At 47.1% G+C, this 26,322-nt stretch overlaps 1 protein-coding gene across 1 annotated transcript in view; it reads left to right on the top strand.

Annotated features, from left to right (window-relative positions):
* Positions 1 to 2,434: 2,434 nt before the first annotated feature.
* Positions 2,435 to 26,322, top strand: part of FBP2 (fructose-bisphosphatase 2) — a 38,090-nt gene continuing 14,202 nt past the window's right edge. Inside the window, exons 1-5 of the mRNA XM_010371999.2 lie at positions 2,435 to 2,726; positions 7,619 to 7,781; positions 10,291 to 10,383; positions 22,054 to 22,194; positions 25,923 to 26,060. Coding sequence (XP_010370301.1) covers positions 2,557 to 2,726; positions 7,619 to 7,781; positions 10,291 to 10,383; positions 22,054 to 22,194; positions 25,923 to 26,060 — 705 coding nt within the window. The 5' untranslated portion in view covers positions 2,435 to 2,556. The remainder of the gene's footprint in view (positions 2,727 to 7,618; positions 7,782 to 10,290; positions 10,384 to 22,053; positions 22,195 to 25,922; positions 26,061 to 26,322) is intronic.

Raw genomic sequence — 26,322 nt, forward strand, 5'->3', positions numbered from 1 at the left:
AATGGGAGAAAGGATCACCTAAGGGGGCCGGGCGCGGGGGCTCACGCCTGTCATCCCAGCACTGTGGGAGGCCGAGGTGGGCGGATCACCAGGTCAGGAGATCGAGACCATCCCGGCTGACACGGTGAAACCCCGTCTCTACTAAAAATACAAAAAAAAAAAAAAAAAAATTAGCGGGGTGGCGCCTGTAGTCCCAGCTACTCGGGAGGCTGAGGCAGGAGAATGGCGGGAACCCGGGAGGCGGAGCTTGCAGTGAGCTGAGATGGTGCCACTCACTCCAGCCTGGGGGACACAGCGAGACTCCGCCTCAGAAAAAAAGAATCACATAAAAGAAAGAACGCTGGCCTCAGGTAGCTCTGGGCTGAGATTCCAGCTAGTAGCTGTGTTACCCTTAGGAAGGCCTAGTTTCCTCATCTGTAGAAATAGCACTACTGGATCAAATAATTGGGTGGATTAATGTGTGCCACACACTGAGATAGAGGTGTCATCTCTCTCCATCTGTCCATTCACCTCAGTGTTGAAAGTTGAAATAGATTGAATGAAAATCACAAAAAGGGTATGGGATCCTGTATTTGTTCTATTAAGAGGTGGCATATTCCTCGGCAAATAAAGATAGACCCCGCCCCCCGCCCCCCGAAAAGAATTAGAACACTGTCACATAGCAGTTCTTCTTCTGGGGTTGTATCTGACTGAAGCACCTGCCCAAATATAAGGATGTTTGTTGCTTTACTATTTGAAGAGCAAACTTATCTAAATTATCTGAATGTTCACATGCTGGAAGGAAGCAAGCCTCTGTGTGCTGACTTGGACATCTTCCCATAATATTTGCTTTCTGGAACTAAAAAAATATATGAATAACATATCTATATTTGGGATCTTAAACCTGCATAGTAAGAACTGCTGGTATATCTTAGTTTTATCTGAAAGTTTCCACATAAATTGTGAGCACCAATGCCCATCTCAACCACTTGGTTGCCCTCCTCAACCAGTTTGGCTGATCCAATGCCAGTGCCCACCTCCTGCTGCAGGCATCACCACGCGACCCTGATCTGGCCGACCCTGTGCACAGGGAAGTCTACGGAGGTGGGAGGACGGCTTCCAGGAAAATTGTTCTTTCCTAATGAAAGGGAACTGATGCGGTTGGAGCTGCCCTTGCTCCCCATCTTCAATGGGGGCCAGGTGTTCAGAACGGCAGTGACATTTTGTGCCCACAGGATGCCAAGCAAGGGGCACAATCCAGCAGACCAAGGATGACAGAGACGAGACAGAGGGGGCCCCAGCGGAACCACGAACAGCCGAATGAATGAATGGCAGCTGCCACCTCCTAGTGCACTCGTGGCCTGTGAGGAAATAAAGCCCCACGTGTAAATTGCTCCAGGTGCTCTATTACCTGCAGCTGAACACATTCTAATTGACATGTCAGGGGGAGAAACCTTCAGAGAAATGCGCATGTACTACTGTTTTGTGAAATGAGATTATGTACGATTGCACAATAGTTGTGTGCACGTTGAAAGGCTGGAAGGGCGATAATAGGTAACAAAGTACTGAGCACCTACTATACCAGGCACATCTCATTGCAGCCACTCTGTAAGGTGGATGCTTCCTGTCTCACTCATTTAAGAGTGAGACAACTGAGGTTCCAAGGGGTTTAATAACTTTCCCAAATCATGCAACCAACAGACAGCCAGCTTGGGACTCAGAGCCAGGCCTGGCCGGCCCTAAAGAAAGTGCCTCCACCACCATACGCACCCGGCCAGTGCCTACTGGCTGCTCAGACCGCCACCAGCCCTAGGAGCAGCGATTTCTGGAGAGTGGGGTGGGAGGATGGGCTGGTGGTGAGGAGGTTTTTCTTTATCCACTTCTTTAGTGTTTCCTTTATAATAAGCAATTTTTGTTACAAAAGTGGACATCCAGAGATATTGACAAAATAACACTGGTGCCAGGAACTGTGCTAGGAATATAATAGTTTTCTTCCAGATCTGGATCTCTGTGGATATCCACCGGTCATACACGCTTATTGGAAATAAAAAGCATTCTTTCCAAACTTACTCCAAGCCCTGGCTAAAGGGATTCTGGGGTTGCCATTACGTTACTATGTGACCTATGTCCCAGATAAGGAACCTGCCAATCTGCCACCTCCGCCCTGGAGAGCCAGGCTCTGCAGTCACCATATGTGAATAATCCTTTGGAGCCTGGAATAAGAGGGCTTTATGCGTCATTTTCTTACCAACGGGGTTTCTCACCTCCCACCTGTGCCTGAATGGCGGCTTCTTGGTATCCTGAAAGGGGGTGCTCGGCAGGAGAAGCAGCTCCATGTTTCTAGGCTATTTACAGACTGCTGCGGCTCCCTGGCAGCTGCCACAGTCCCCGAGGCCAGAGGGAGTTCCTTGAGGGCCCCAGCAGTTGTCTGAGTCATGTGTTTTGGGCGCTGTTCCTTAGAGGTCCTGGCAGGACCAGCACAGATTTCTTATCGGCTTCCACACTGCGGAGCCGCAGCCCTCAGAGGTAAGCAAGGTTTCCTGCCGGCCGAAAAGGATTTGAAGCATTCCAGCCACAATGACGGACAGAAGCCCCTTCGAAACCGACATGCTCACCCTGACCCGCTACGTTATGGAAAAGGGGCGTCAGGCCAAAGGGACCGGGGAGCTCACCCAGCTGCTGAACTCCATGCTGACGGCCATCAAAGCCATCTCCTCGGCCGTGCGCAAGGCCGGCCTGGCCCACCTGTGAGTCCGGGGGAGCAGGCATGGGGCCCAGAGCACCTCAGGCCCAGGCAGGGGTGTGGGAGGCGGGAAACTGGGTCCGAAGCTTATTGGCCTGTGTGCCCTAGACGGGAGCTGCATTTCCAGGTCCTAGCATGTGTGCTTTGATCACGGGCCTTTGACTTGTTTTGAGAAAGGAGCAAAAACATGCTGTGAAGAAATATACGTATAATTTTTCCAGTTATCATAATGATACCAAGTGCAGTGGCTTGTTGCATTAAAGTATGTATCGTGTTATCATGACTTGTATTTGCACAGAGAGAGCCTCACTGGCACAAAGAAGTAGAGGGATGACCTGAAACATCTCTTTATGTCTTTCGCAGACGTGAGCGTTTTCTTGTAATAAGCTTTGCTTAATGTTAGGAGCTGGAAATTATTCACGACACGGGAAGCTTGGTAGAGCCCCTTCCTGCACCTGCTCTCTCATCACCTAAAGGAGTGTTTTGCTGGCTACGTGTTTTGTTTCTTCTCTGTGACTCTTGATCTTCACCTCCGCTTGGTGTGCAGGAAGCTGGGAGGCGCTGGTCCTGGGAGGCGAGTGCAGAGGGTTCTTCCACAGGGTTCGCTTTGATGCTTTACTCCGCTTGGTGTGCAGGAAGCTGGGAGGCGCCGGTCCTGGGAGGGGAGCGCAGAGGGTTCTTCCACAGGGTTCGCTTTGATGCTTTATCCAAGCACGGATGAGGCCAAGCTCACATTACACTGCTGATGGTCACAGCCCAGTGTCCAGTTTAAGTCTGATAAAAAGAACCCAGCGGTCGGGCGCGGTGGCTCATGACTGTAATCCTGGCACTTCGGGAGGCCGAAGCGGGTGGATCATGAGGTCAAGAGATCGAGACCATCCTGGCAAACATGGTGAAACCCTATCTCCAATAAAAATACATCATCCTTGCGTTTTTCCGGTGTGTGCTGCTTCAGCTCTGTTTTTACCCCATTTGGCAGTGACAGCCACGCTCTGCATTGAGGCGCCGTCCAGAATGTGAGGGCAGCGGCACCCTGTCCTGCTCCTGTGGGTGAGAGCCTTGCCGACGGATGGTAGACAGGGACTTTGCCTCTCCCTGTGTGGACCCTGCTATCCTCAGCCCAGCTGCCTGAGCCCATCTCAGGGCGATTCACCCACACGAATCGGGCTCCTCCTCTGTGCAGGGCTCCTGGCTACGCAGTGGCTGCCTGTGGTAGGGGTCTTGCTTATCTGCTGCAAAACTGACTTTATGGCAGCTGAGCAAGGAGACAAAGTGGTCCTAGGAACTGGATAATCGAGGTGCTTATTAACTTGGCATTTCCCACCGTGTGATAATGGGCAGTGATTTACTCTCCCTAGGACCTCAGACTCCCTTTGTGAAATGCAGAGGATACTAGCACCCCTAACTCTGAGGGTTGTCGCAGAGTTAGCAAGTGCCTGTGATGACGACTTCAACTGTGCCAGCCCCCTAATACATGCACAGTGCCTGTCACCACCGTCATTCCAAGCTCACACTAGATTTGCCTGTGCCTGAGCCGTCAATGACCACTGGGTGGCAGGCGCAGCTCATGGAAGCCTCTGGGCGGCTGAGGCAGGGTCCTGGGGCCAGCAGGGGCCCCATATCCCAGCCGGGACCCCATATTCTGCCAACTTAGACAGCATCCTTCCCTGGCCCCTGTGTAGCAGACACCCAGGGAGGCAGCAGGGGAAGCCCAGTGGCTAGAAATTATTTCGTTCTAAGAAGATACTTGGGTTATTTTTTAAAAAGACCCTGGCATTGCTTCTCAGGGAGGCAAAGGGTGGTCTTCCATCCTGCAGCAGCCAGGCTGTATGTGGCCTGTCTCACGCCCCCACCACCACCCAGGCAGGGGACTGCAAGCCCCTGGCTCGTTCTGGGGAGACATTTCTAGCACAGGCTCCGTGAATGCAATTTAAAAGTTATGAGCGTCTCCTTTTCCCCTTCTCTTTCCTCTTCTCCTCATGGTAGGAACAAGAGAGGCTGGAATACCCGTCCAGAGCCTCTCCTTGACTTTCTCATGGCCATGGGGGAGCATTTCTTTAGAGACTGGCAGTGAGCTTTAGTGCCAGTCAGAACTCTGCAAGATACTGTCCTACAGGCTAGAGAGCCCCTTTCACCCATCATCTCAGGTGAAGCTATTGCCAGGAACTCCCATCTCCTGGTGAGTTTCCATTCTTTCTAGGAGGATGGGTGCTGCCCAGCACCTGGAGGGAGGATGCAGGGGGTCGGCTGAGGGGTGGGGTTAGACGGATGAGGGGGGATTTGCAAAGCACAGGATGGAGCCTGTTTCTCAGCTGTGCCCACCGCAGGCCTGGGCCGGCTGTTCATTCTGCAGCGGCAGGTGCATCCAGATTCTGTGTCGAACAAGGGCCTGTGTTTGTGGTCCCCTGAAACGCAGATTCAACCTAGTTTTGTTGCTGCTATTGTTTGCTTGCTTTTGTCCTGACCAGGAGGCACAGTCTTTGGGGTGAGGCTGCTAGGAGTGTTTTCCAAGGCAGCTGACTGCTCACATCATGGTTCCTCAGACACCAAATGATGTGCCGTGGGTGGGGGTTGGTGTTGCGGGGTGAAGTGGGGGTGCCGTTCAGGGGAGAGGGTGGGAAATGAGTTTGTTCCCGGCTTAGGGTAGATCAGTGGTTCTCAACCCTGGCTGCTTGTTAGAACCACCTGAGATTTCCTTCCACAAATAAATGACATTCACAACAGGAGGGAAGGGAAATCCCTTTCTTGCCATCCTTTCCTCATCACTCAGTGAACAGACATGGAGCATGTGCTGTGTGTCTGGCACTGCAGAAACAGACAGAAGGACGGATCCTGCCCTCTGCAAGCAGTTCATGCAGCAGGAAGCTGGTCCGTGAGTGTGGTGAGCACTGAGGAGGGATGATGAGGTGTGTCTGGTGTGTGGGGCACACCTGAGAGGACCAGGGAGGTGTCCCAGAAAGGAAAAGGAGGAATAGCCGGAAGAAAGCTGGGCAGAGAGCACTGCTGTGGTGGGAACGCCATTAGTGAAGGCGAGAAGGACCAGAGCCCCTCGCTGGGTGCTGGCCCAGGGACATCTGTGGCTGCTGGAACGTGAGAAGGCGGCAGGGTGGCTGAGCCTCGCTGCAGTGGTGCAGGGTGGACACATGAAGGATACGGCTTCCCTCAAAGTGGAAGAAAAAATCCTGCCACTGTGGAGCTCACAGACAGTAAACAGGAGCTAGATGGTGGTCAGGGCAGAGGAGAAAATGCATCGAGTAGGACGTTGGGGACCGGGGATGCTGCTCTAGATAGATGGGCAGAGAAGGCACCACTGAGACATGAGCCTGGAGCCAAAGCTTGGCTGGGGTGGCCGCCGCAGGGCTCTCGAGGAGGACTGTCCCAGGTGGGGCAGCAAGGCCAGTGGGCAGTCACAACGCAGGTGTATGCCTTGGAGGTTTCAGAGGCTGGGGCAGGCCCTGTGAGGACGAGCGAGACAGGCAGCCATGCCAACCTGGGCACAGAGATTCCACGGTGGTGCCTGACAGCCGCTTGGGGACTTGGATTTTGCCTTTGGGTGAGACTGGAGGGCACTTTAGGAGGACCCCTCCTGCTGCTGTGTTGAGAATCCCCTGAAGGGGCAAGGGTGGAAGTGGGGAGAACTTTGCATATGAATACTCTAAAACCCAAAGCCTCTAGATAGAATTTTTTTTTGAGGTTCTCACTCCATCGCCCAGGCTGGAGTGCGTGGCATGATCACAGCTCACTGCAACCTCCACCTCCCCCGGCTTAGGTGATCCTTTCATCTCAGCCTCCCAAGTAGCGGGGACTACAGGTGTGTGCCACCACATCCAGCTACATTTTGTATTTTTTTGTAAAGACAGGGTCCCACTGTGTTGCCCAAACTGGTCTTGAACTCCTGGGCTCAAGTGACCTACATGCCTCGGCCTCCCACAGCGCTGGGATTACAGGCGTGAGGCCCCGTCCCTGACCAGCATAGAATTCTCATAATAGTACTCTTATATTGCTTGGGATGGCAGTGAAGAAAAAAATGAAATAAGTCTGCCCCCACATTTCCTTCTCAGTTCAAGTAACACCAGGCTACCACAGGGCAATTTTAATTCGTCCCAGCAGGGCGCTGTGTGAGGATAATCCACAAAGGCTTGAAATTCCAGGGGTTGGCCAGGAGCGGTGGCTCACGTCTGTAATCCCAGCACTTTGGGAGGCCGAGGCGGGCAGATTACGGGGTCAGGAGATCAAGACCATCCTGGCTAACACAGTGAAACCCCGTCTCTACTAAAAATACAGAAAAAAATTAGCCAGGCGTGGTGGTGGCATCTGTAGTCCCAGCTACTCGGGAGGCTGAAGCAGGAGAATGGTGTGAACCCGGGAGGCGGAGCTTGCGGTGAGCAGAGTTCGTGCCGTTCCACTCCAGCCTGGGCGACAGAGCAAGACTCCTTCTCAAAAATAAAATAAAATAAAATAAAATAAAATAAAATAAAATAAAATAAAATAAAATAAAATAAAAACATCAAATAAATACATAAAATAAAAGAAAGAAAGAAAGAAATTCCAGGGCTGGAGACTACGGCTCTTTACTTTTGGAGCCCTCAGTTATGGCGATGGGACTGATTTGATGAACCCCCCATCTGCTCCATCTCCCTGTGCTGAGCATGGATTTGTGTTTTAGTGAGACTGAATCCTGGGTCATCTCACTGGGAGGCTAAGAAAACATGACAACGACTCCAAGGTGTAAGGGAGGCAAGGCTGCGAGGCATCATCGCCTTCTTCTGCACGTGTGACTTGGAGACTCCAGAGACACAGAACAAGAGGGGAGTGCACTGCTGGCGTTCTAGCGTCCCCGGCTCTTTGCTGGAGTTAAGACCCCCAGTGACTTCATTTAGCCTTTTGTCTCCTCAGGTATGGAATCGCAGGAAGCGTGAACGTGACGGGAGATGAGGTGAAGAAACTGGACGTGCTATCCAATGCCCTGGTGATCAACATGCTGCAATCCTCCTACAGCACCTGCGTCCTGGTCTCAGAGGAGAATAAGGACGCCATCATCACCGCCAGGGAGAAGAGGGTGCGTCCTGGGGCTGCGGTGTCCGCACTGGCCAGTAGATGATGATACTGAGCCAGAAATAAGCTGCTTTGCTTTTCTTTAATTCCCGGGATTTTCCTCTATTTCTTGACATTTGTTTTCTGGAAACAAACGATTGCATACTTCTCTAGTTGGAAGTCTTGTGCCGTCTAGTGAAAGAACACTCCACAGTAGGACAGTGATTCGTTCAGGAACTAGTTCCGAGTGATGTAGGAACCGCCTCAGTGGACGCTCGTTTGTGGCTGTTCACTTAATCAGTGACAAGTGCCACATTTTTGGGGGCTTAACCTTGTGGAGTCCAGGGAAGAGCTGTGCTATCCAGCCTCTCGCTCCCCCGGCCTTCTCATCTCCACCCCACCCGCAGCCCGCACTTTGTGAGGGGTTGGTTTCAGCAGATTTCTTCGTACCTGACAAGCTGTTAGACTGGTCTGGAAACAAAACCACCAGCCTCCTGCGCTCCTGCCTCGTAGGATGTGAAGCCGGTGAACGCAGGCACGGCTGGGCAGGGTCTGCATTCACTGTGGGTTCACACACAGCTAGTTATTCAGAGAGTTTTGCTGATGGCTAAAAGGTTCAATCAATGTTCAGCTGCAATACAGTCAACAGACAAGAGGCCATTTCTTTGTGATTAGCTGGAGGAATGGAAAAGAAGATAAAGTAAAGCCAAATTTATTTAACCTCTGCTCTATGCCAGGTACTGCACAAGGCACTTTCACCCTCATCTCACGTAATTTAAGCTACATCACACCTATTACTTCCAACTTTCAGTTTCAGTTGATATGACTCTTGTTTCTCTCTCCAGTCTAATCTACCATTGTCTTCTCCGACTGGCCTGAGCCACATAGGTCTTCAGGCCAGTTCCTTTATTTACTTATTTGTTTGAGACGGAGTCTTGCTCTATTGCCCGGCTGGACAGGCTGGAGTTCGATGATGCGCTCTCAGCTCACTGTAACCTCTGCCTCCCGGGTTCAAGCAATTCTCCCGCCTCAGCCTCCTGAGTAGCTGGGATTACAGGCATGCGCCACCACGGCCAGCTAATTTTTGTATTTTTAGTAGAGACGGGGTTTTGCCATGTTGGCCAGGCTGGTCTCGAACTCCTGACCTCAGGTGATCCACCCGCCTCAGGCTCCCAAGCTGTTGGGATTACAGGCGTGAGCCGCCACGCCGGGCCCATGCCAGCTCTTGAATACTCCAAACCTGCTGATCTCTCTGCCAAAAATTCTCGTCTCTAGGATGGGCACAGTGGCTCACACCTGCAATCCCAGGGCTTTGGGAGGCTGAGGTGGGAGGATTGCTTGAGCTCAGGAGTTTGAGACTAACCTAGGCAACATAAATAAAGATACAAAAGACAAAAATTTAACTCGGCATGGTGGTGTGCACCTGTAGTCCCAGCCACTCGGAAGGCTGAGGTGGGAGGATTGCTTGAGCCCAGGATCTCTAGGCTGCAGCGAGCTGTGACCACACCACTGCACTCCATCCTGGGCAACAGAGTGAGACTCTGTCAAAAAACAAGACAAAACAAAAACAAAAAAACAATTTTGCTCTCTAGGTCTCTGTGTGTTCCTTCATCTCTTAATTCTAGTCAGGCCTGTCATCAAATGTGACCCCCTCATGGCTCTCCAGCAGCCCCAGCCTGCGTGGGTTTTCCTTAGGGCACGTGCCACAGTCGGCTTGCGTGTGTGCTGCCCTGTGTGTTTTCTGTCTGATCTCCTACTGGAATGTCAGTGCCAGGAAATCCAGCCCTGCTCTCGGGATCACTGCCCCCGCCGGAAACAAACCCCAGGCCTTGAACAGTTCCCACAGTTCCCAGCATGTGCTGGAAGCTCAACGTGTGTCTGCTGAACGCATGCATGCATGAATGAGTGGGCTAAACTGGATTATTTTTTGAAAACTGGATTATTATACAGATGTTGGGGAATTTCCAAGTTTAGAGATTATCTAACTTTTCTCCTCTGGCTGAGCAAGAAAAAAAAAAAAAAACAGAAACAAAGCTCAAATGAAGCTAGGCCAATACTCACTGGAAAGTCAGGGAGAACTAAATTGAGTGGAGGGAGAAATGACCCTCATTTCACTGGGCGTCGCATTACCCGTGTTTAATTGACCTGGGGGCTCTGGTCCCCTTCACTACGGGTCTCTCAGGACCTTGCACACAGGGGACTATAAAAAGGACCTGGGGACTTCTCTCGATGGCTGGAGCTGCCTGTGACAGCAGAGTTGGGTGGCTGTGGGGGACATGGGTCTCTCAAGACTGCACCCACTTTATCTTCTGGTCTTTGAATCAGACAGGAGAGATGGATAGAAAATCCAGAGGAGTATTTGTGTATAAGCCGGCACCTGCCCTCCGTAAGTCATGGTGCTTTTTGATAAGGATATGCCGTGGCTCTCCATCTCTTTTCGATGTGGTGTACTCTGCCACGCACAGCCCTGACACAGGGCAATTGTGCTAATGGGAACATGTGCTGACCAGTTGGTGCTTCCTTCTCTGATTTAGGGGAAATACGTGGTCTGCTTTGACCCACTGGATGGATCTTCCAATATTGACTGCCTGGCCTCCATCGGAACCATCTTTGCCATCTACAGAAAGGTGAGTAGACAGGCTGACATTTCGCACCTCCTTCCTGTGGCAGTCTCTGGAAGATTCCTGGGCTGAGAGCTGTGTGTTTGGAGTCCTACCCTCTGTCTTCTCACCAATGAGAAAAGCCACTGTAGCAAACCACCAACTTCTCTCTGCCTGGGGCTCCCATTAGAAGAACTGGAATGGCAGTTCTCCCCCTGCCTACTTTCTGGCATTCCTGGGAGGGTAACACAGAAGGACAGCTGGGATCTTGTTTTGAAAGTCTGGGTGCAACACAAATGTCAGACGTGGCATTAGGTTCCAGGTGGCATTCTGAATCTCTGACATCCTCTCCCCCTCTTGCCTCATCTCTCCTGTCCCCAGTCACAGAGTTTTCTGCTAACACTCATTGGATTAGATTGAACTAATCTAACCTGGATGGTCCGCGGTGATCTCCCTATTTGAAATCTGAACCCTGAGTACACCTGCGACGTCTTCGTTGCTATGTAATGCTGGGTGTTCACAGATCACACAGAGATTTTCAATTCTGAAAACTTGTCCTTCATTCCATATAAAATGTACAACAGCAATAAAATCCATAGCAACCTTGCCAGGTGCGGTGGCTCACGCCTGTAATCCCAGAACTTTGGGAGGCCAAGGCAGGTGGATCACTTGAGGCCAGGAGGTGGAGACCAGTCTGGGAAACATGGTGAAACCCCGTCTCTACTAAAAATACAAAAATTAGCCAGGGTGATGGTGCACACCTGTAATTCCAGCTACTCAGGAGGCTGAGGCAGAAGAATTGCTTGAACCCAGGAGGTGCAGGTTGCAGTAAGCTGAGATCATACCACTACACTCCAGCCTGGGTGACAGAGCAAGACTCTCTCTCAAACAAACAAGCAAACAAACAAACCATCCGTAGCAACCAAAGAGAACAGTAAGCAGCGTGCCAGTGATATGGTGTATGAGAGTCTTCTATGTATTAGGACGTTGACTAACCCGTGCTGTTACAGAGTCTTGAGAGGGGGAATCTATGGCAGAAATATGAGTATTTAAGGCCTGTATAGTTTGGGTTGTATTGTGAGAATAATCTGGTAGATATCTAATTCTCAGCCTTAATTCATGCACAAGTGTTGCCTTGGGCTGTAGTTAGGATATCTAAAGTCATATGATTTAAAGACATTGTGGGATTAAGACAAAATACCAGTTTGCCTTCCTGTGTCTTGTGGAGCTGAGGATATGTTTGGGAGTTATTCAGGAAGTATGTACAGCATTTAGTTTTAATTATACATCATGGTCCCCACTGTCAATTACATCTGGGGTTCCTGTGGGGCGTGACAACAGGTTGGCAAAATATACATATTTAACAGGCTGGGCATGGTGGCTCACGCCTGTAATCACAGCATTTTGGGAGGCCGAGGTGGGCGGATCACCTGAGGTCAGGAGTTGAGACCAGCCTAGCCAAAATGGTGAAACCCCATCTCTACTAAAAATACCTAAAATTAGCTGAGCACAGTGGCGGGCACCTGTAATCCCTGCTACTCAGGAGGCTGAGACAGGAGAATTGCTTGAACCCGGGGGCCAGAGATTGCAGTGAGCTGAGATCGCGCCATTGCACTCCAGCCTGGGCAACAATGGTGAGACTGTGTCTCAAAAAAAAAAAAAAAAAAAAAAAAAAAAATGTGCAGGGAGCAGTGGCATGTAACTATGGTCCCAGCTACTTGGCTGAGATATGATAATTGCTTGAACCTGGAGGTAGAAGTTATAGTGAGCTGAGATTGCACCACTGCACTCCAGCCTGGGCAATAGAGCAAGACTCCCTCTCAAAACAAACAAATTACACACACACACACACACACACACACACACACACACACACACACATTTAACAGATTATAGGAGGAGCTATGAGTATCTATGAAGATGGTCCTGACATGTATGTATTGAATAAATACGCATGTATGACCCATGTTTATTTTGGGGTGGAGACTTAACATGCAAATGTATTCCATTTAGGCCCTATCAAAGCTCTTTCTAGGACATAAAGGCACACGGTGTGTGCTTTCTGTAGACCGGCCAGACCTAGCCCGTGGTTGGTGGTCTTTTATCAGGAGAGCTACTGAAATTAATCTCTTGTCTAACTAAAGCTGCAGTTTCGGCTGGTGGAACAAGAGGCTGGGGGCGAGTTAGTCAGCTGATCTGAAGGCCAGCGCTTGTTTGGCTGCTGGAGAAAAAGAAAAACCTATGGCAGTTAGGACACAGCTTCCTCTTCAAGTGCAGGAGTGAGTGACTAACCCTTGCCTGGCGTGGCCTTAGGTCCCATTTCTAATTGGGTATTTTACGGTGACAAAGAATCTATTTTGTCAATCTTAGGGTTTTCAGTTGTGCCTAATTCCAAAAAGTGGGGGAAGGTATAGGGAGGCATGTCTGAGCCTGCTTCCTGCCGCGGCCCGAAGTAGTTTTTCAGTTTATCTGGGGATTTCCTTCAGCCAAGAGGCAGGTCCATTCCGTCTGGTGAGAGGCTTAGGATTTTATTTTAGTTGATATTCTCTCTTTTTTGTCAAGGTATTCCAGGGGCAGTATTGATGGCCAAGCTTTTATTTTGTCCCATATAGATGCTGGGGTGGTGTGGTTACCTTCCCTGGGTCCATCATGTTCCTCGATGGCCCAGGGACTTAGAGTTAAGACAGTGAAAGCCAGTTAAATGTTCCAGGCCAGGTGGGAGTGGAGGTGGACAGGCACTCATTAACCTTAAAACCCCTTTTAAGCAATGTGAAAGCCAAAAACCCAAAGCCAAAAGGCAAAGTTCCAAAATTGACTTATCTACAAATCTATACATTGAGCTACTGTGAGCTTGGCTAGTAGCACTTACCTGCACAAAACGCAAGCATTTTGTTCAGCTGTTGAAGCCTCTGTGTGTCCGTCCTGGATTTGGAGGCTCTGAATTAATTTGATCCCATGAGACCGGCCCTTACTATCTCAGATGCTCACTTCTTCCACGATAGTCCTTAGGCCTGGGGGGATTGAATAGTTTCAGTTCTGGAGGTAAAACAAAATATAAAGAATTAGTGATGTTTTAAAGCATCATAAGCCCAGCCTAGTTCTGAGAATGGCAGGAAAGGAGGTTATAAGTAGTTAAGCATTTTAATTATTTGGTATTAAGGCACCAAATAAATCATATTACTTTAGACAGAGGCAAAATTAATAAATTAATCTTACTGGTTTTGACTGCAAGGCTGTCTTTGTGTCTCATTAAAGCAGGTGACTTTGATTGTCACCTTTGCCTGGATCCAGAGACAACGCTTTGGTTGGCTTGAGTTTGGTATCAATACTGGCAGGAGTCGATGCCTTCTTTAGATGGAATATGCAACCTGGAGTCAAAGCCCTGTAACTTAACTGCACAAGGATTAGTTAATAATAAGGGCCTTTTTTAGGGAGTGGAGGTCGTGGTACTAGAGACTTTGACTTGACTAGAACCTGTAAAATGATTTTAAAACCTCGTGGTGATTAATTGTTACAGGTTTGGTAAACCCCAGCAGAAAGTCAGAAACTGAATTTAGGATTCAATTTTGAAAATGTCAAAGACGTCAAAAGGGCTCAAAACAATTGATTAAAACAGAACTGTAGGTCACTGTTAAACAATAGTTGCTCATTTAACCGGAGTGATAATCGAAAGATTTAAGAGGCAATCCAGGCTAGGCGTGGTGGCTCTCACCTGTAATCCCATCACTTCGGGAGCCTGAGGCTGGTGGATCATTTGAGGCCAGGAGTTCAAGACCAGCCTGGCCAACATGGCTAAACACTGTCTCTGCTAAAAATACAAAAATTAGCTGGGCATGTTGGACCAGCTACTTGGGAGGCTGAGGCATGAGAATCACTTGAACCTAGAAGGCGGAGGTTGCAGTGAGCTGAGATCGCACCACTGCACTGCAGCCTGGGCAACAGAGCAAGACTCAGTCTCAAACAAACAAACAAACAAACAAATAAAAGGCAATACAGAAGGTTATATGGATGCACAAACCTTAATCCTTTCAGATCTCAGCTTTTCTAAGCAATTAAACCCTAATAAAGAAAACATAGGAATTATTTTGATAAAATGTAAAGTGTTATTTCTTAAGCCAATTACCAGACAGGAAAAGAAGAACCTGCAGTGTAGCTGCTTCTCCTCAGGGGAAGCCTATTTGGATAACCTGGAAGTCAAACCTGGAGTGTATCAGGGAAACCTGGAGTGTATCATCAGGGCAACCTGGAGTGTATCATCAGGGAAACCTGGAGTGTAAACCTGGAGTGTATCAGGGCAACCTGGAGTGTATCAGGGAAACCTGGAGTGTATCAGGGAAATACATAATTCTTAGCAACCGCATGAGAAGCTTTCTAATTATGTTGACAAATTTAGACATATCAAGGAAAGTACAGAATCAGGTAATAATGTAGGAAAACATTGCTTTTCTAGACCTTTAAGATAAAACATTTTAGTGCCAGGCCATAATAATAAAATTGGAGGAAAAAGTTCACAAGAGTTGAGGAAAAAGCTGAATGAGAGTTATCCTCTCAGGCCTTCTCAAGGGGAGAAAAAGCTGAAAGCAGCAAGACACAGCAAAGCCAAACTTCCGAGATATTATTCTGAGAAGTTTTTTTTTTTTTTGGAGACAGAGTCTCACTCTGTTGCCCAGGCTGGAGTGCAGGGCGCCATCTCGGCTCACTGCAAGCTCTGCCTCCCGTTCACGCCATTCTCCTGCCTCAGCCTCCCCAGTAGCTGGGACTACAGGCGCCGCCACCGCGCCCGGATAATTTTTTTTTATATTCTTAGTAGAGATGACATTTCACCGTGTTAGCCAGGATGGTCTCGATCTCCTGACCTCGTGATCCGCCCGCCTCGGCCTCCCAAAGTGCTGGGATTACAGGTGTAAGCCACCGCGCACGGCCTATAAAATTATTTTTAAAAAAGGATACAATTTACAGAATTATATAGTCATTAGAATTATTATTTCTACTAACTTTAAATTTTAGTGGAAATTTAGTAAGCAAGAAGTCCTGAACTGTTTGTCAGATGTTAGCATTTTATAGATGAAGTCATTTCACAATTTTAGAACCATGTTTTCCTATATTTTATTGTAAATTAGTCCCATAAATTTATTATAATTCTTTAAAAATTGGAAATGCCCATTCAATAAGCATTTATTATTTAATTTAAAGTAATTTTAAGATTTTAAATTATAGAAAAAAATCCACTTACAAACACATATTTACGTATATTTCATTTATGTGTATTTACTTTTTTTATCTTTAAGTTTATCTAGATTCTTTTTGAAAACGGGTGTTATACAAAGTTAGTCATTATTTAAAGTTATTTCCCTGTTAACCATTTTTAAAGTCAGAACATTAGGTGAACACCTAAGTAAGAACCTCAAAGTAAATCCACGGGCATTTTGCCAATAACTGGAGGATTCGGTTGCTTTCATTGAACTAACAATCCTAACTTATTCTTATTTGTCAAAAACATTACACAAAGATTGCTCTGTGTTTGGTTGGGTTATAGTCTTGCAATCTTTGTGCCAAACCCTGACACTTCAAACTTTTAACAGAGGCAAATATAAAATTCATTTGCTTAGATACAAATGTATGCTGATGACTCTGAAGGCATTTTTGTTTTTATTTTACAAATAATTTTGAAGCCAGTTTCATTTATCAAAGATTCATGCGAACTTGGAAAGCATTTGAACTTAATGTATGTGTACTCATTAGTTATAAGCCAGTTTGGTAGCATGCTAGACGCAACACAGAACATAACTATAAAATGTACATTACATATCTAAACATGTATACATCCATATACAAACAAAGATCTAAGAGCTTTTATCTGAGAACTCTAGTCATGAGAGAGCATCACAAACTCACTGACCTATGAAAGACGGCTGGCTCCACGTTGTTTTTCTGACAAAATTGGAAGCTGTTCACACGGCTAACTTTGTTTGCCCTGGTAGGTAATCCAAGGAAAGCTGGCAGCTGACATTTTGGGGAAAGCAGTCTCTACGGCAGTTTGGTTTTTTTCTTTTTAAATCTTTTATCCTTTTTTTCTGTTCAGTTTCAAATGAGTTTTCAATGTTTACATTCGATTTAGACCATAAACAATGAGTCTTGTCTCAGCACCAGCAGCTTCGTAACAGCAGATTTAAAGCAGGCCGAAAAGAGAGGAAGGGAGGGAGCTAAAGAAGATTCTGCTAAACTCCACAGTGAAGGTTAACTATTTGAACCTGTTGTAATTTGCCCATCAGTTTAAAATGTGCACAAAATGGGCCAGAATATGTAACCAGTCCCAAAGAAGATGACAAAATCAGAGGCCATGATGTCGGAAACTGTTTTTCTCCTTCAAGGCGAACCCCTGGATTGGACAGGAAATGAGAAAAAGAAAAGAGAGAGATGTAGAGGAGAAAGGTCACGTTTTACAGGAAGGAAGAGGAAAGAGAAAGGAAAGAGGGAGGCTGTGAGCCTTCCAGCCACTGCCAGTCATGGAGTCAGTACCCAGGTTTATCTCCTGTCAGGGAGAGCCTCAGCACCCCAGACCTGCATGGTGTGGGATGAACCCTTCCCACCTTTGCAAGTCACCAGTCAAGGTGAACTGTTTCCAGCCGGAGGGAGCTATGGGTGCTTTTGGCCAAGAGGAATAAGGCTGTAGGTGGCTCCAAGATGATCAGGAGGATGACTTGGAAGAAGTTGGGGGAGGGAGGGCTGAGTAGAGCTCCAAATCCCTCACCTCAGTTTCCAATGCCCTCCCCACCCCTGCCCTGGAACAGCCCGAACCCAGCAAGGCCCCAAGGCTGCCACAAATACAAATGCATAAAATGCTCAAATGGTGTCACTAGCGGCCAAGTCTAAATAGAGCAGAGCCCCAGTGACACCCAAAAAGAGGCAGACGGTGGTCAAATGCACTCCGACTAACTCACCAAGTTCCAAACTTTCAAAGTTCCCAAATTCCAAAGTTTGTCACTTCTCTAAAGTCACTTTCATTGCACCAGTGAGACATTGGAGGCAGCAGGCACTGCAGCAGGAAGAGAAAGAGAGGATCCCCAAGACAGAAGCATCTCGGCAGCTGCCGGAGACTCCCTAGCGTTCCAGCCAAGGGGTCAGGCAGCCACAAGCAGCCGGAGCCCACAGGCAGCCCTAGGCCCTGCCCAGTAGAAACCAGACCGTGGGCTTGGGCCCCCGGAGCACACTGTATGGGCCACTAAAATTGTAACTGAATGCAGGTCCACATGCTTGCTGCCTGCAGAGTCCAGCTAACAAGAGTGAGGCCGGTTAGAAAGAAAGTGACTTTATTAACCACAACCAGTAAAGGAGAAGTGGCAGATTCCCATCAAAGCAACCACTTTGACTATTTCAGGGGAAGGGAGGGGTTTAAAAGAGGAAAACTTGACTAAGGAGGGCATGCAGGAATTGTGCTGAGTGCCATATCTCTGTGTCTTGTTTTTGTGATTATCTTTGGTGCCAGTCCACCTGGACCTCAGGCTGACATCGTCTCAACAATGGCTGAGTTGTTAATTAGCCACATTGAAGTAATCTCTGGAATTTTGCAGCTAGGTCTCCATGTTTGGTCTGTCTGTCTCAAGATTACCTCTTGGAACTTCTAAGAAGGCACATAATAGATACTAGCATGCAGCTAGCTAAATGTGCAGGGAGTATATATGGTGAGAAAGGGAGCTATTTTAAAGCTAAGAGAAAAGGCTTCTGCCATTTGCTTCAAGGTTATATCTTGAAACCCAAGAGAAGGGAAAAATGTTTTAAAATATATTATGAAGTTAAGCTGCCCAGTTACATTAGGAAGATGGAAATTAAAACCACAGTGAGACACCATTCTCCTCTTCCAGAGTGGCTAAATCTAAAAAGACTGAGCATACCAAGTGTTGGCAAAGAAACTGGAACTCTTAGACCTCGTTGGTGGGACTATCAAATAGTATGACCACTTTGGAAAACATTTGATAAAGCACCTACTAATGCTAAGCAGATATTTACACACTGTGGCCAAGCAGTTTCACTCCCGGGACCCACACAGAGGAAAGGAATGCTGTGTCTGCCCGAAGTCGGAGAAATTAGTCATAACAGCTCCAAACTGGAAAAATCCAAATGCTTATCAACATGAGAATGGAGAAATAGCGCAGCTTGCAGTCAGCCGAGATCCCGCCACTGCACTCCAGCCTGGGCAACAGTGCAGACTCCGTCTCAAAAAAAAAAAAAAAAAAAGAACAGATAAATAAATTGTGATATAGTCATGCAGCAGAAAACGACATAGCAATGAAAAAGAACAAACTACTGCTGTGTGTAACAACACAGGTAAAATTGCAAAGAAATAAACTTGAAAATCATAAGCCACACAAAAGAGCACATGCAGTGTCATTTCATTTCCATAATGTTCCAAACCAGATGAAGTAAGACTTGGTGATGAAGGTGAGAATAGAGGTTACCGTTGGCAGGAGGTGATAGTGACTGGGAGAGATTACTAGGCCTGGCTTCACTAGGCATAGAGTCCACTAGGTTGCTGGAAATGTTATATAAATGGATGTGGATGTTATGTAAACTATTCTATAAATACACATAAGTGTATATTATATATTTGTAAAAATTTATCAAGATGTGCCATGAAGATTTGCATGCCTGCGATATGCTTTATACCTCCAAGGAAAAAAGTCCACATTTCATAATTTCTACCACCAAATACATGGAGCTCTTGCAATTTTCATTAATTTTACCAAATAGTAGTGGTAGGAAGCACCACCTGTCTGATGGACTTAGATATTTATTGGTGTAGAAAAAAATAAAAAGGCAGCATGAAATCATTTGCAAACTATTATAAAATTTACTGAGAAAGGTGTCATGGCCATGAAGATTGCTGACATAAGCTAGGTTTTTGAAATCTCAGGACCGTGTTAGACAAATACAAAAATGGAACCATTCTATTTTTTTCCATGCATAGAAATAAATTACAGATGAGTTGATGAGTTTGCTGGAGAGGTAGGGAATAAAACCAGAAAGAAAAGACAAGAATATTCATGTCATCCTGTCTTGATGTAGGAGAAATTCAGTATAAACATAAAGACAAGAGACAAAAGCGTATGGAATGTCATGAATAATTTTAATTCTAAAAGTGCACTGCAAAAACGGGCACCATAAATAAAATAAGAAGACAATGACAACTGAGGAAAATATTTTTGACATATACAAGACATTAATATCTTTTATGTATAAAGAACTATTAAACAAGAAGATGAATATCCTGATATAGAAAAATAAGCAAGACATGAAATAGACAACTTACAAAATAAAAATGGTCAAAATAAACATATAAAAGTTTTTACCTGACTCATAAAAAATAGAAGTTAAGGCCAGGCGCGGTGGCTCACACCTGTAATCCCAGCACTTTGGGAGCCCAAGACGGGCGGATCACGAGGTCAGGAGATCAAGACCAGACTGGCCAACAGGGTGAAACCCCCGTCTCTACTAAAAATACAAAAAAATTAGCCAGGAGCGCTGGTGGGCACCTGTGGTCCCAGCTACTGGGGAGGCTGAGGCAGGAGAATGGCATGAACCTGGGAGGCGGAGCGTGCAGTGAGCCGAGATTGTGCCACTGCATTCTAGCCTGGGAGACAGAGTGAGACTCCATCTCAAAAAAAAAAAAAAAAAAAAAGAAAGAAAATCCCAAGGAACCTACAAACAGAAAACCAAAACACTTCCTAGAACTAGTGAGTTTAGCGAGGTCACAGGATACAAGATCAAGATACAAAATCAACTGGATTTCTATATATTAGCAATAAACTAATTCATAATTATAATTACATTTTAAAATATGTGCTATTTACAATCACTCAAAAAATGGAATAGTATAAATCTAAAAAATGTGTATAGGGTTCTTAGGCTGAAAACCACCACGTATGCATGTATATGTGTGTGTGTGTAAACTCACATGTGTGCTGTGTGTGTGTGAACTGAATTCAGTATCCACGGACTATATATGTGTGTGTGTGTAAACTCACATGTGTGCTGTGTGTGTGTGAACTGAATTCAGTATCCATGGACTATATATGTGTGTGTGTGTAAACTCACATGTGTGCTGTGTGTGTGTGAACTGAATTCAGTATCCACGGACTATATATGTGTGTGTGTGTAAACTCACATGTGTGCTGTGTGTGTGTGAACTGAATTCAGTATCCACGGACTATATATGTGTGTGTGTGTAAACTCACATGTGTGCTGTGTGTGTGAACTGAATTCAGTATCCACGGACCAGACTGTGCTAGGTGATGGGAAAACAGACATGAACAAGATGGAGCTAGTACTTGCCACCAGGTCGCTCATAGTCTAGCTGGGAAGTCAGACACTAGGCCCATGAATGAAAATGTGTTGGGAGCTTCAAAGAAGCAGCTCTGAGTGCTCATGGCATCAAGCACTGGAAGACCAGACCATGAGGTCAGAACACTGGGGCAAGAACATTCAGGTTTACAAGGCTTCTACACACATCACCACAATGCTGTATTCCAACTCTAGGTTTCTGGAAGAGAGACTCACATTGGGCCAGTTTGAATCACAAATCTATGAATCTATCCTTGACCCCATCAAATATGTGTGCATATGTGTGTGTGTGCGTGTGTGTGTGCGTGTGTGCATGTGCATGTGTGTGTGTGTGTGTGTCGTGGGAGGTGGGGTAACTCAATACAAATGTAGCAGCTGAGAGTCCCCGTTTTGGATAAGGGGGTGAGGAAGAATCACTTTGCACCGGTTGGATGCACCAAGGGCTAGAGAAGGACAAGAAGGAGCACCAGCATTTAAGGAATCAGAGGAAGAGGTGCTGCGGGGAAGAGAAGCAAATGAGAAGGAGCAACCGCAGAGTCAGAGAGAAAGCCAGAATCAGGGCTTCCTGCGGCTGGGCGAGTTGTGCAGCCTCTCCAGCTGCAGTAGATTGTTCATCTCAGGTGGTTTTGCTCTCAGAGTTCTCCCTCTGAGCCATGGAGGTGATGGTGCTGTCTGCTCCAAAGGGCTGTTGAGTGCGCAGAGTGAGATGCTGCCCGCTCAGCTCAGTGATCTGAGTTGTGAGTATCGTGGCTTGGGAACATGGCTTATGACGAAGAGGGGCTATGGTTTTAGCATCTGGGAGTGCTTTTCCTGGCAGGCTACAGACACATACGTTTGGGAAACAGGAAGGAAGAAGTTCAAGAATGGCCTTTGCCATGGCTCAACTAGAACTGTTGGCAACATGGCCGCTTGTTTCCTCTGGATAGATTTGCAGCAGCTTAAAAATCTTTTTTTTTTTTTTGAAATGGAGTCTTGCTCTGTTGCCCAGGCTGGAGTGCAGTGGTGCGATCTCGGCTCACTGCAAGCTCCGCCTCACGGGTGCATTCCATTCTCCTGCCTCAGCCTCCTGAGTAGCTGGGACTACAGGCACTCACCACCATCCCCGGCTATTTTTTGTATTTTTAGTGGAGACAGGGTTTCACTGTGTTAGCCAGGATGGTCTCGATCTCTTGACCTCGTGATCCACCCGTCTTGGCCTCCCAAAATGCTGGGAGCCACCACACCCGACCCGTAGCAGCTTAAAATTCTAAGAACTGCGCTTCCTTCAGTGGTTTGAGGAGACTGAAGCCCAGGCCCCTGGCAAAGGGTTCTCTCTGGAGACAACAATAACACATGGCATTTGTCTCCTCTCTTCCGCAGACCTCAGAGGATGAGCCTTCTGAAAAGGACGCCTTGCAGTGTGGCCGCAATATTGTGGCTGCAGGTTATGCACTGTACGGTAGTGCAACCCTGGTGGCTCTCTCCACAGGGCAAGGTGTGGACCTCTTCATGCTTGACCCGGTAGGTACAGATTATGGCATCACCTGTGCCTGGGGACTCCATACACCTCTGTGCCTTAATGCCAGTTCTCTGCGATAATGTCCTGGTTATTCCTAATACTTGTTTTGGGGACCAGGGGGCCTGAGAGCCTAGTTTGGGGAGCCAACACCATCATCAGACACCATGAAGGGCTTCTCTCACAGTGAGGGCACTCGGGGGTAGGAGTGTCCTGCAGAGCCAGTTGCGTCAACTCAGGCCCTGTCCTTAAGGAGCTCATTTTCCAAAAATTCACTCAGTCTCTTTGGCTTATGAGAACTCCGTGGTTTAAGAATCACAATTGTGCAAATTTCCAGCAGAAGCTTGGGTTCGTTAGAGCAGCAGCATCTAGTAGAATGCTCTGTGCGTTTCACTTTTAAATGCTGGATGCCTTGTGTATCACTTGTGAAGTGCTTTGCCAAGTATACTGAGGTCTTGTGAAAACTCAGATAGTGTTGACCAAAGAACACCTCAAAACCTGTTGTGTTCACTTAGACCAAAGGTGGGTATTTAAATTTTTGATTTACAGATGTTTATTGAGCATCTACTGTGTCCCAAAGCACCATTCCAGACAGCGGAGATGGAGCATTGATCAAACACACATGCCGGCCCTTGTGGAGTCACATGTTAGTGCACATGTGTGGAGAGAGGAGTTGGCAAAATTTCAAAATGACATGGAGTTAACTCACAAAACAGAGTTTACAGTATGGAAACCCAGAAGCTTTTCAAATAGAATCTTTTGTCTATACGCCCAATAGACCAAGACCCATCACAGTTTGCTAATGCCCTATGTTCAAAGAAGCTGGCAAACCCTGAGAAATTCTGTGACTTACAAATATTACCCTCAGACAAGAAAACACCCTTTCTAAAGTTGTTGTAGAATAACCGCTAAGAGTTAGATAATTCTCCGTAAGCGGTAGGAATGTAAAGTGCCTGCCCTATGAAATTTACATCTGTTAATGCATTTAAATGTCACAGTGGCTCTATGAGATTATGTCCCGCTGTTTTCCCATTTTCAGATGGGGAAAGTGAGGTGTAGAGAGAGAGAGTAACTTGCGCACGGTCAAACTAGTGACTGGTATCAGGAGTCACGCTCCAGCAGTCTGTGCTTTAATTACTCTACCACACTGTATTTCCAAGATAACTGCTCTTGAGTACAAGCAAAATATCTCCAAGAACATTCTGAGCAGTTCTAAAGGTGATGGGAGGTGTTTTGACTCAGGCACCCAACTCAAGGATTCCCAGGCACAGACAGATCCTCTGTTTTCTGCCCTCAGTCATGACAGCAGGGCCCAGTTTGGACATGGGTGGGCGCCAGAGCTTGTCAACATGACAGAAGGAAGAGATGAACCACAGCATCTTTCCAGATCTCTGTGTATTAGCCTGAAACTCTTTAGGATCACATCACCCTCCTAAAAAGGACGTTTGAGCAAAGACCCAGTGCACAAAGCTTAGTGCCTACTTGACATCCAGCAGAGGCAGCTTGTGGCAGTTGTCACAGTTAGAAATGCCATGGACAGCGGCCAGCAGCTCATGGAAGCAGCATTCCCTGGTGGGTCAAACAGCCTGTGAGATCTGTGGGTCTGCAGGACTGGTGATTTGATTTTGTCAGAACACACATATTGTTCAGGCACAGAGAGACCACCTCCTCTTAACCAACTCTCCATTGTGGGATAAAGCTCAGTGTCAAGGCGCTCATTCACAAATGGGAGCTGTTGTTTCTTGTGACAAGGATCTGGTTTCTGATCAGCGGTAACAGAGTGTATGAGAGCCCATATTAAAAATCAGCGGTTGCTGGTGACCACACAATCAGAACAAAGGAACACATTTTCCAGGTTAATAAAATTGTGGAAACAATATTCCCGGGGCCTGGGAGTCCCAGCCCCAGCCCCAGCCCCAGGAGTGCATCAACGCAAAGCGTTTTCACCTGCCCTGATGCAGAATGAGCGCCTCTGTCCAGGTGGTGAGGGAGTGCCGCTGTTCAGGTGACGGTTACACATCTCCACCCTCTTTGCTGAAAAGCAAGAGTAAAACTGACCCCAGCTCAGTTAAGTGAAAGGAGTTACTGCATTGATGGGAAATGCAGGACCCTGGCTAGGAATGGGCAGGACTAGAGGACCAGGAAGCAGGAGGCACGGCAGTGGTCTCGCAACATGGCCGGTCTGGCCCAGACACCAGCCCTGGTGCTGCACCTCTCACTCACGTTTCAAATCCCAGGGAGGGTGTCTCATTTTCAAGCTAAGGCACATGCCTGACCTTGGCCTACAAGGGGCCCAGATATGAGTCTTCCTAGACTGGCATCCAATGAGAAGAGTTAATTATTCAAAGCAAGTCAGGGCACTTTTCAGAAGTAGAAATCAGCGCCGAGCTGCTCCAAAGCAACAGATGCCCACAGCAAATTAAAGCTCATGAGTCAAAGACCATCACTCGCTGCACCTGTAATAACTGGAAGTTAGATTTAGCAGGCACCGCAGAGCAGCCGTGGAGTGTTGCATAAGGAGGGAGTTGAGATGGGCTTATAGCACATCTCAACAGGATTTGAGGAAGAGAGGGTCAGTCTGGATTGGATATTGTCTGGAAGTGGGTGCCATCAATGACTAGTTACCCTAATAATTTTTATCTAGGAGGCAGGGAGATTGAAGTCATTGATACAGAAGTGGTTGTCACTCATGTTAGGCAGGAGAGGATTGCTGAGTTGTTTTTGTTATTGAGTCTCCTTGGCACTGACTGGTTTCGGACGCGGACAGTGCCACCTCTCGTAGCTGCACCTCTGCCATGTGCTGTCATTCTGTGGCCTTGCCTCTTTTTATCCTGGGAATACCTCTGATGTTTCGTGGGAACCTTCTGACCTAGCTGCCAACTGTGACCTGTCATTTTGGAGTTTTTCACTGTCTCAAAATCTTTGACATTCATCAAAATGGATCTGGTTTCCAGGCTCTGATTTTCCTCCTAGTGACTTTGACAGACACGAGCATTTAAGGTGGTATCTGCCACAAGCCGGTCACATTTTTAATGACTTTTAGTGATATTACCAGAACTAGACAAAGGGGTATTTGGGAGATGCCCTACAGGTATTGACCACGGCGGCTCCAGGGGAACTGGAGAGGGACTGGGCATAGTTCTATTAATATGTCTGAGGATTCCTTTAGATTTTACCAACTTTTTCCTTATGCTGGATGAATACAGTTTCTTCCTGTTTTCCCCAGATAAGACTGGGATAGCAGAAACTGTGAATGGTTTCTACAGTTTAATCACTAACATAAACAAAATAACTGTACCACAAATTAATGGTTAAAATGCATCGCTCATACAACAATGTAACTTCTTCCTCTCACTGCTGATGGCCCATCTTCCTGAAAATGTTAATCTGGGGGTGAGAACCTGGGAGATACACACAGTTGGGTTCCTCCTAAAGGAGGAGCCTCGCTGACAGAGGAAGGCACAAAGGAAAAGAAAGAAGACTATGGGCCTCTTCCTTTGAATTGTCTTCCTGCTTGCGGTGTCACTGCTTGAGCTTCCTGTGTGGGCTCCATGTGATCCCTGATCTTCCCACCAGTTGTGAAACCACCACAGGACAGGCTCAGAGTGACCACAGCCAAGCCCTGGCTCTACCAGCAGGCCCCCATCTTCTCCTGCTGATTGTGGGGATCGTGCGGTTGGCTTCTGTTTCCTGGCTTCTCTTTTCTTCCTGGCATCTCTCTTCATGTTGCTAGGCTCTTGGTGAATTTGTTCTGGTGGAAAAAGATGTCAAGATTAAGAAGAAAGGAAAGATTTACAGCCTGAATGAGGGCTATGCCAAGTATTTTGATGCGGCCACCACTGAATATGTGCAGAAAAAGAAATTCCCTGAGGTGAGTGAAGAAAGCCAGGTGGGTGGCACAGAATGCTGTCCCCATGGGGTCCTGTTCGGGTGGTGGCTTCAGGGGCTTTGCTGAAAGAGGTTGGTGCCACTGTTTATGGCTGTGGTCAGTAGGAAGATGATGGACTCTGCCTTTCTTCATAAGCATTTAGTATCTTATATAGCTAAAATTTACCTTCTAAAGGTAGTACTTATCTTTACATTTGAGCTTTTCCAGGATAAATTCTTTATAAAGAAGGTAGGGATCACATTTA

This window comes from Rhinopithecus roxellana, chromosome 16 (assembly GCF_007565055.1).
Source record: "Rhinopithecus roxellana isolate Shanxi Qingling chromosome 16, ASM756505v1, whole genome shotgun sequence".
Lineage (NCBI taxonomy): Eukaryota > Metazoa > Chordata > Mammalia > Primates > Cercopithecidae > Rhinopithecus > Rhinopithecus roxellana.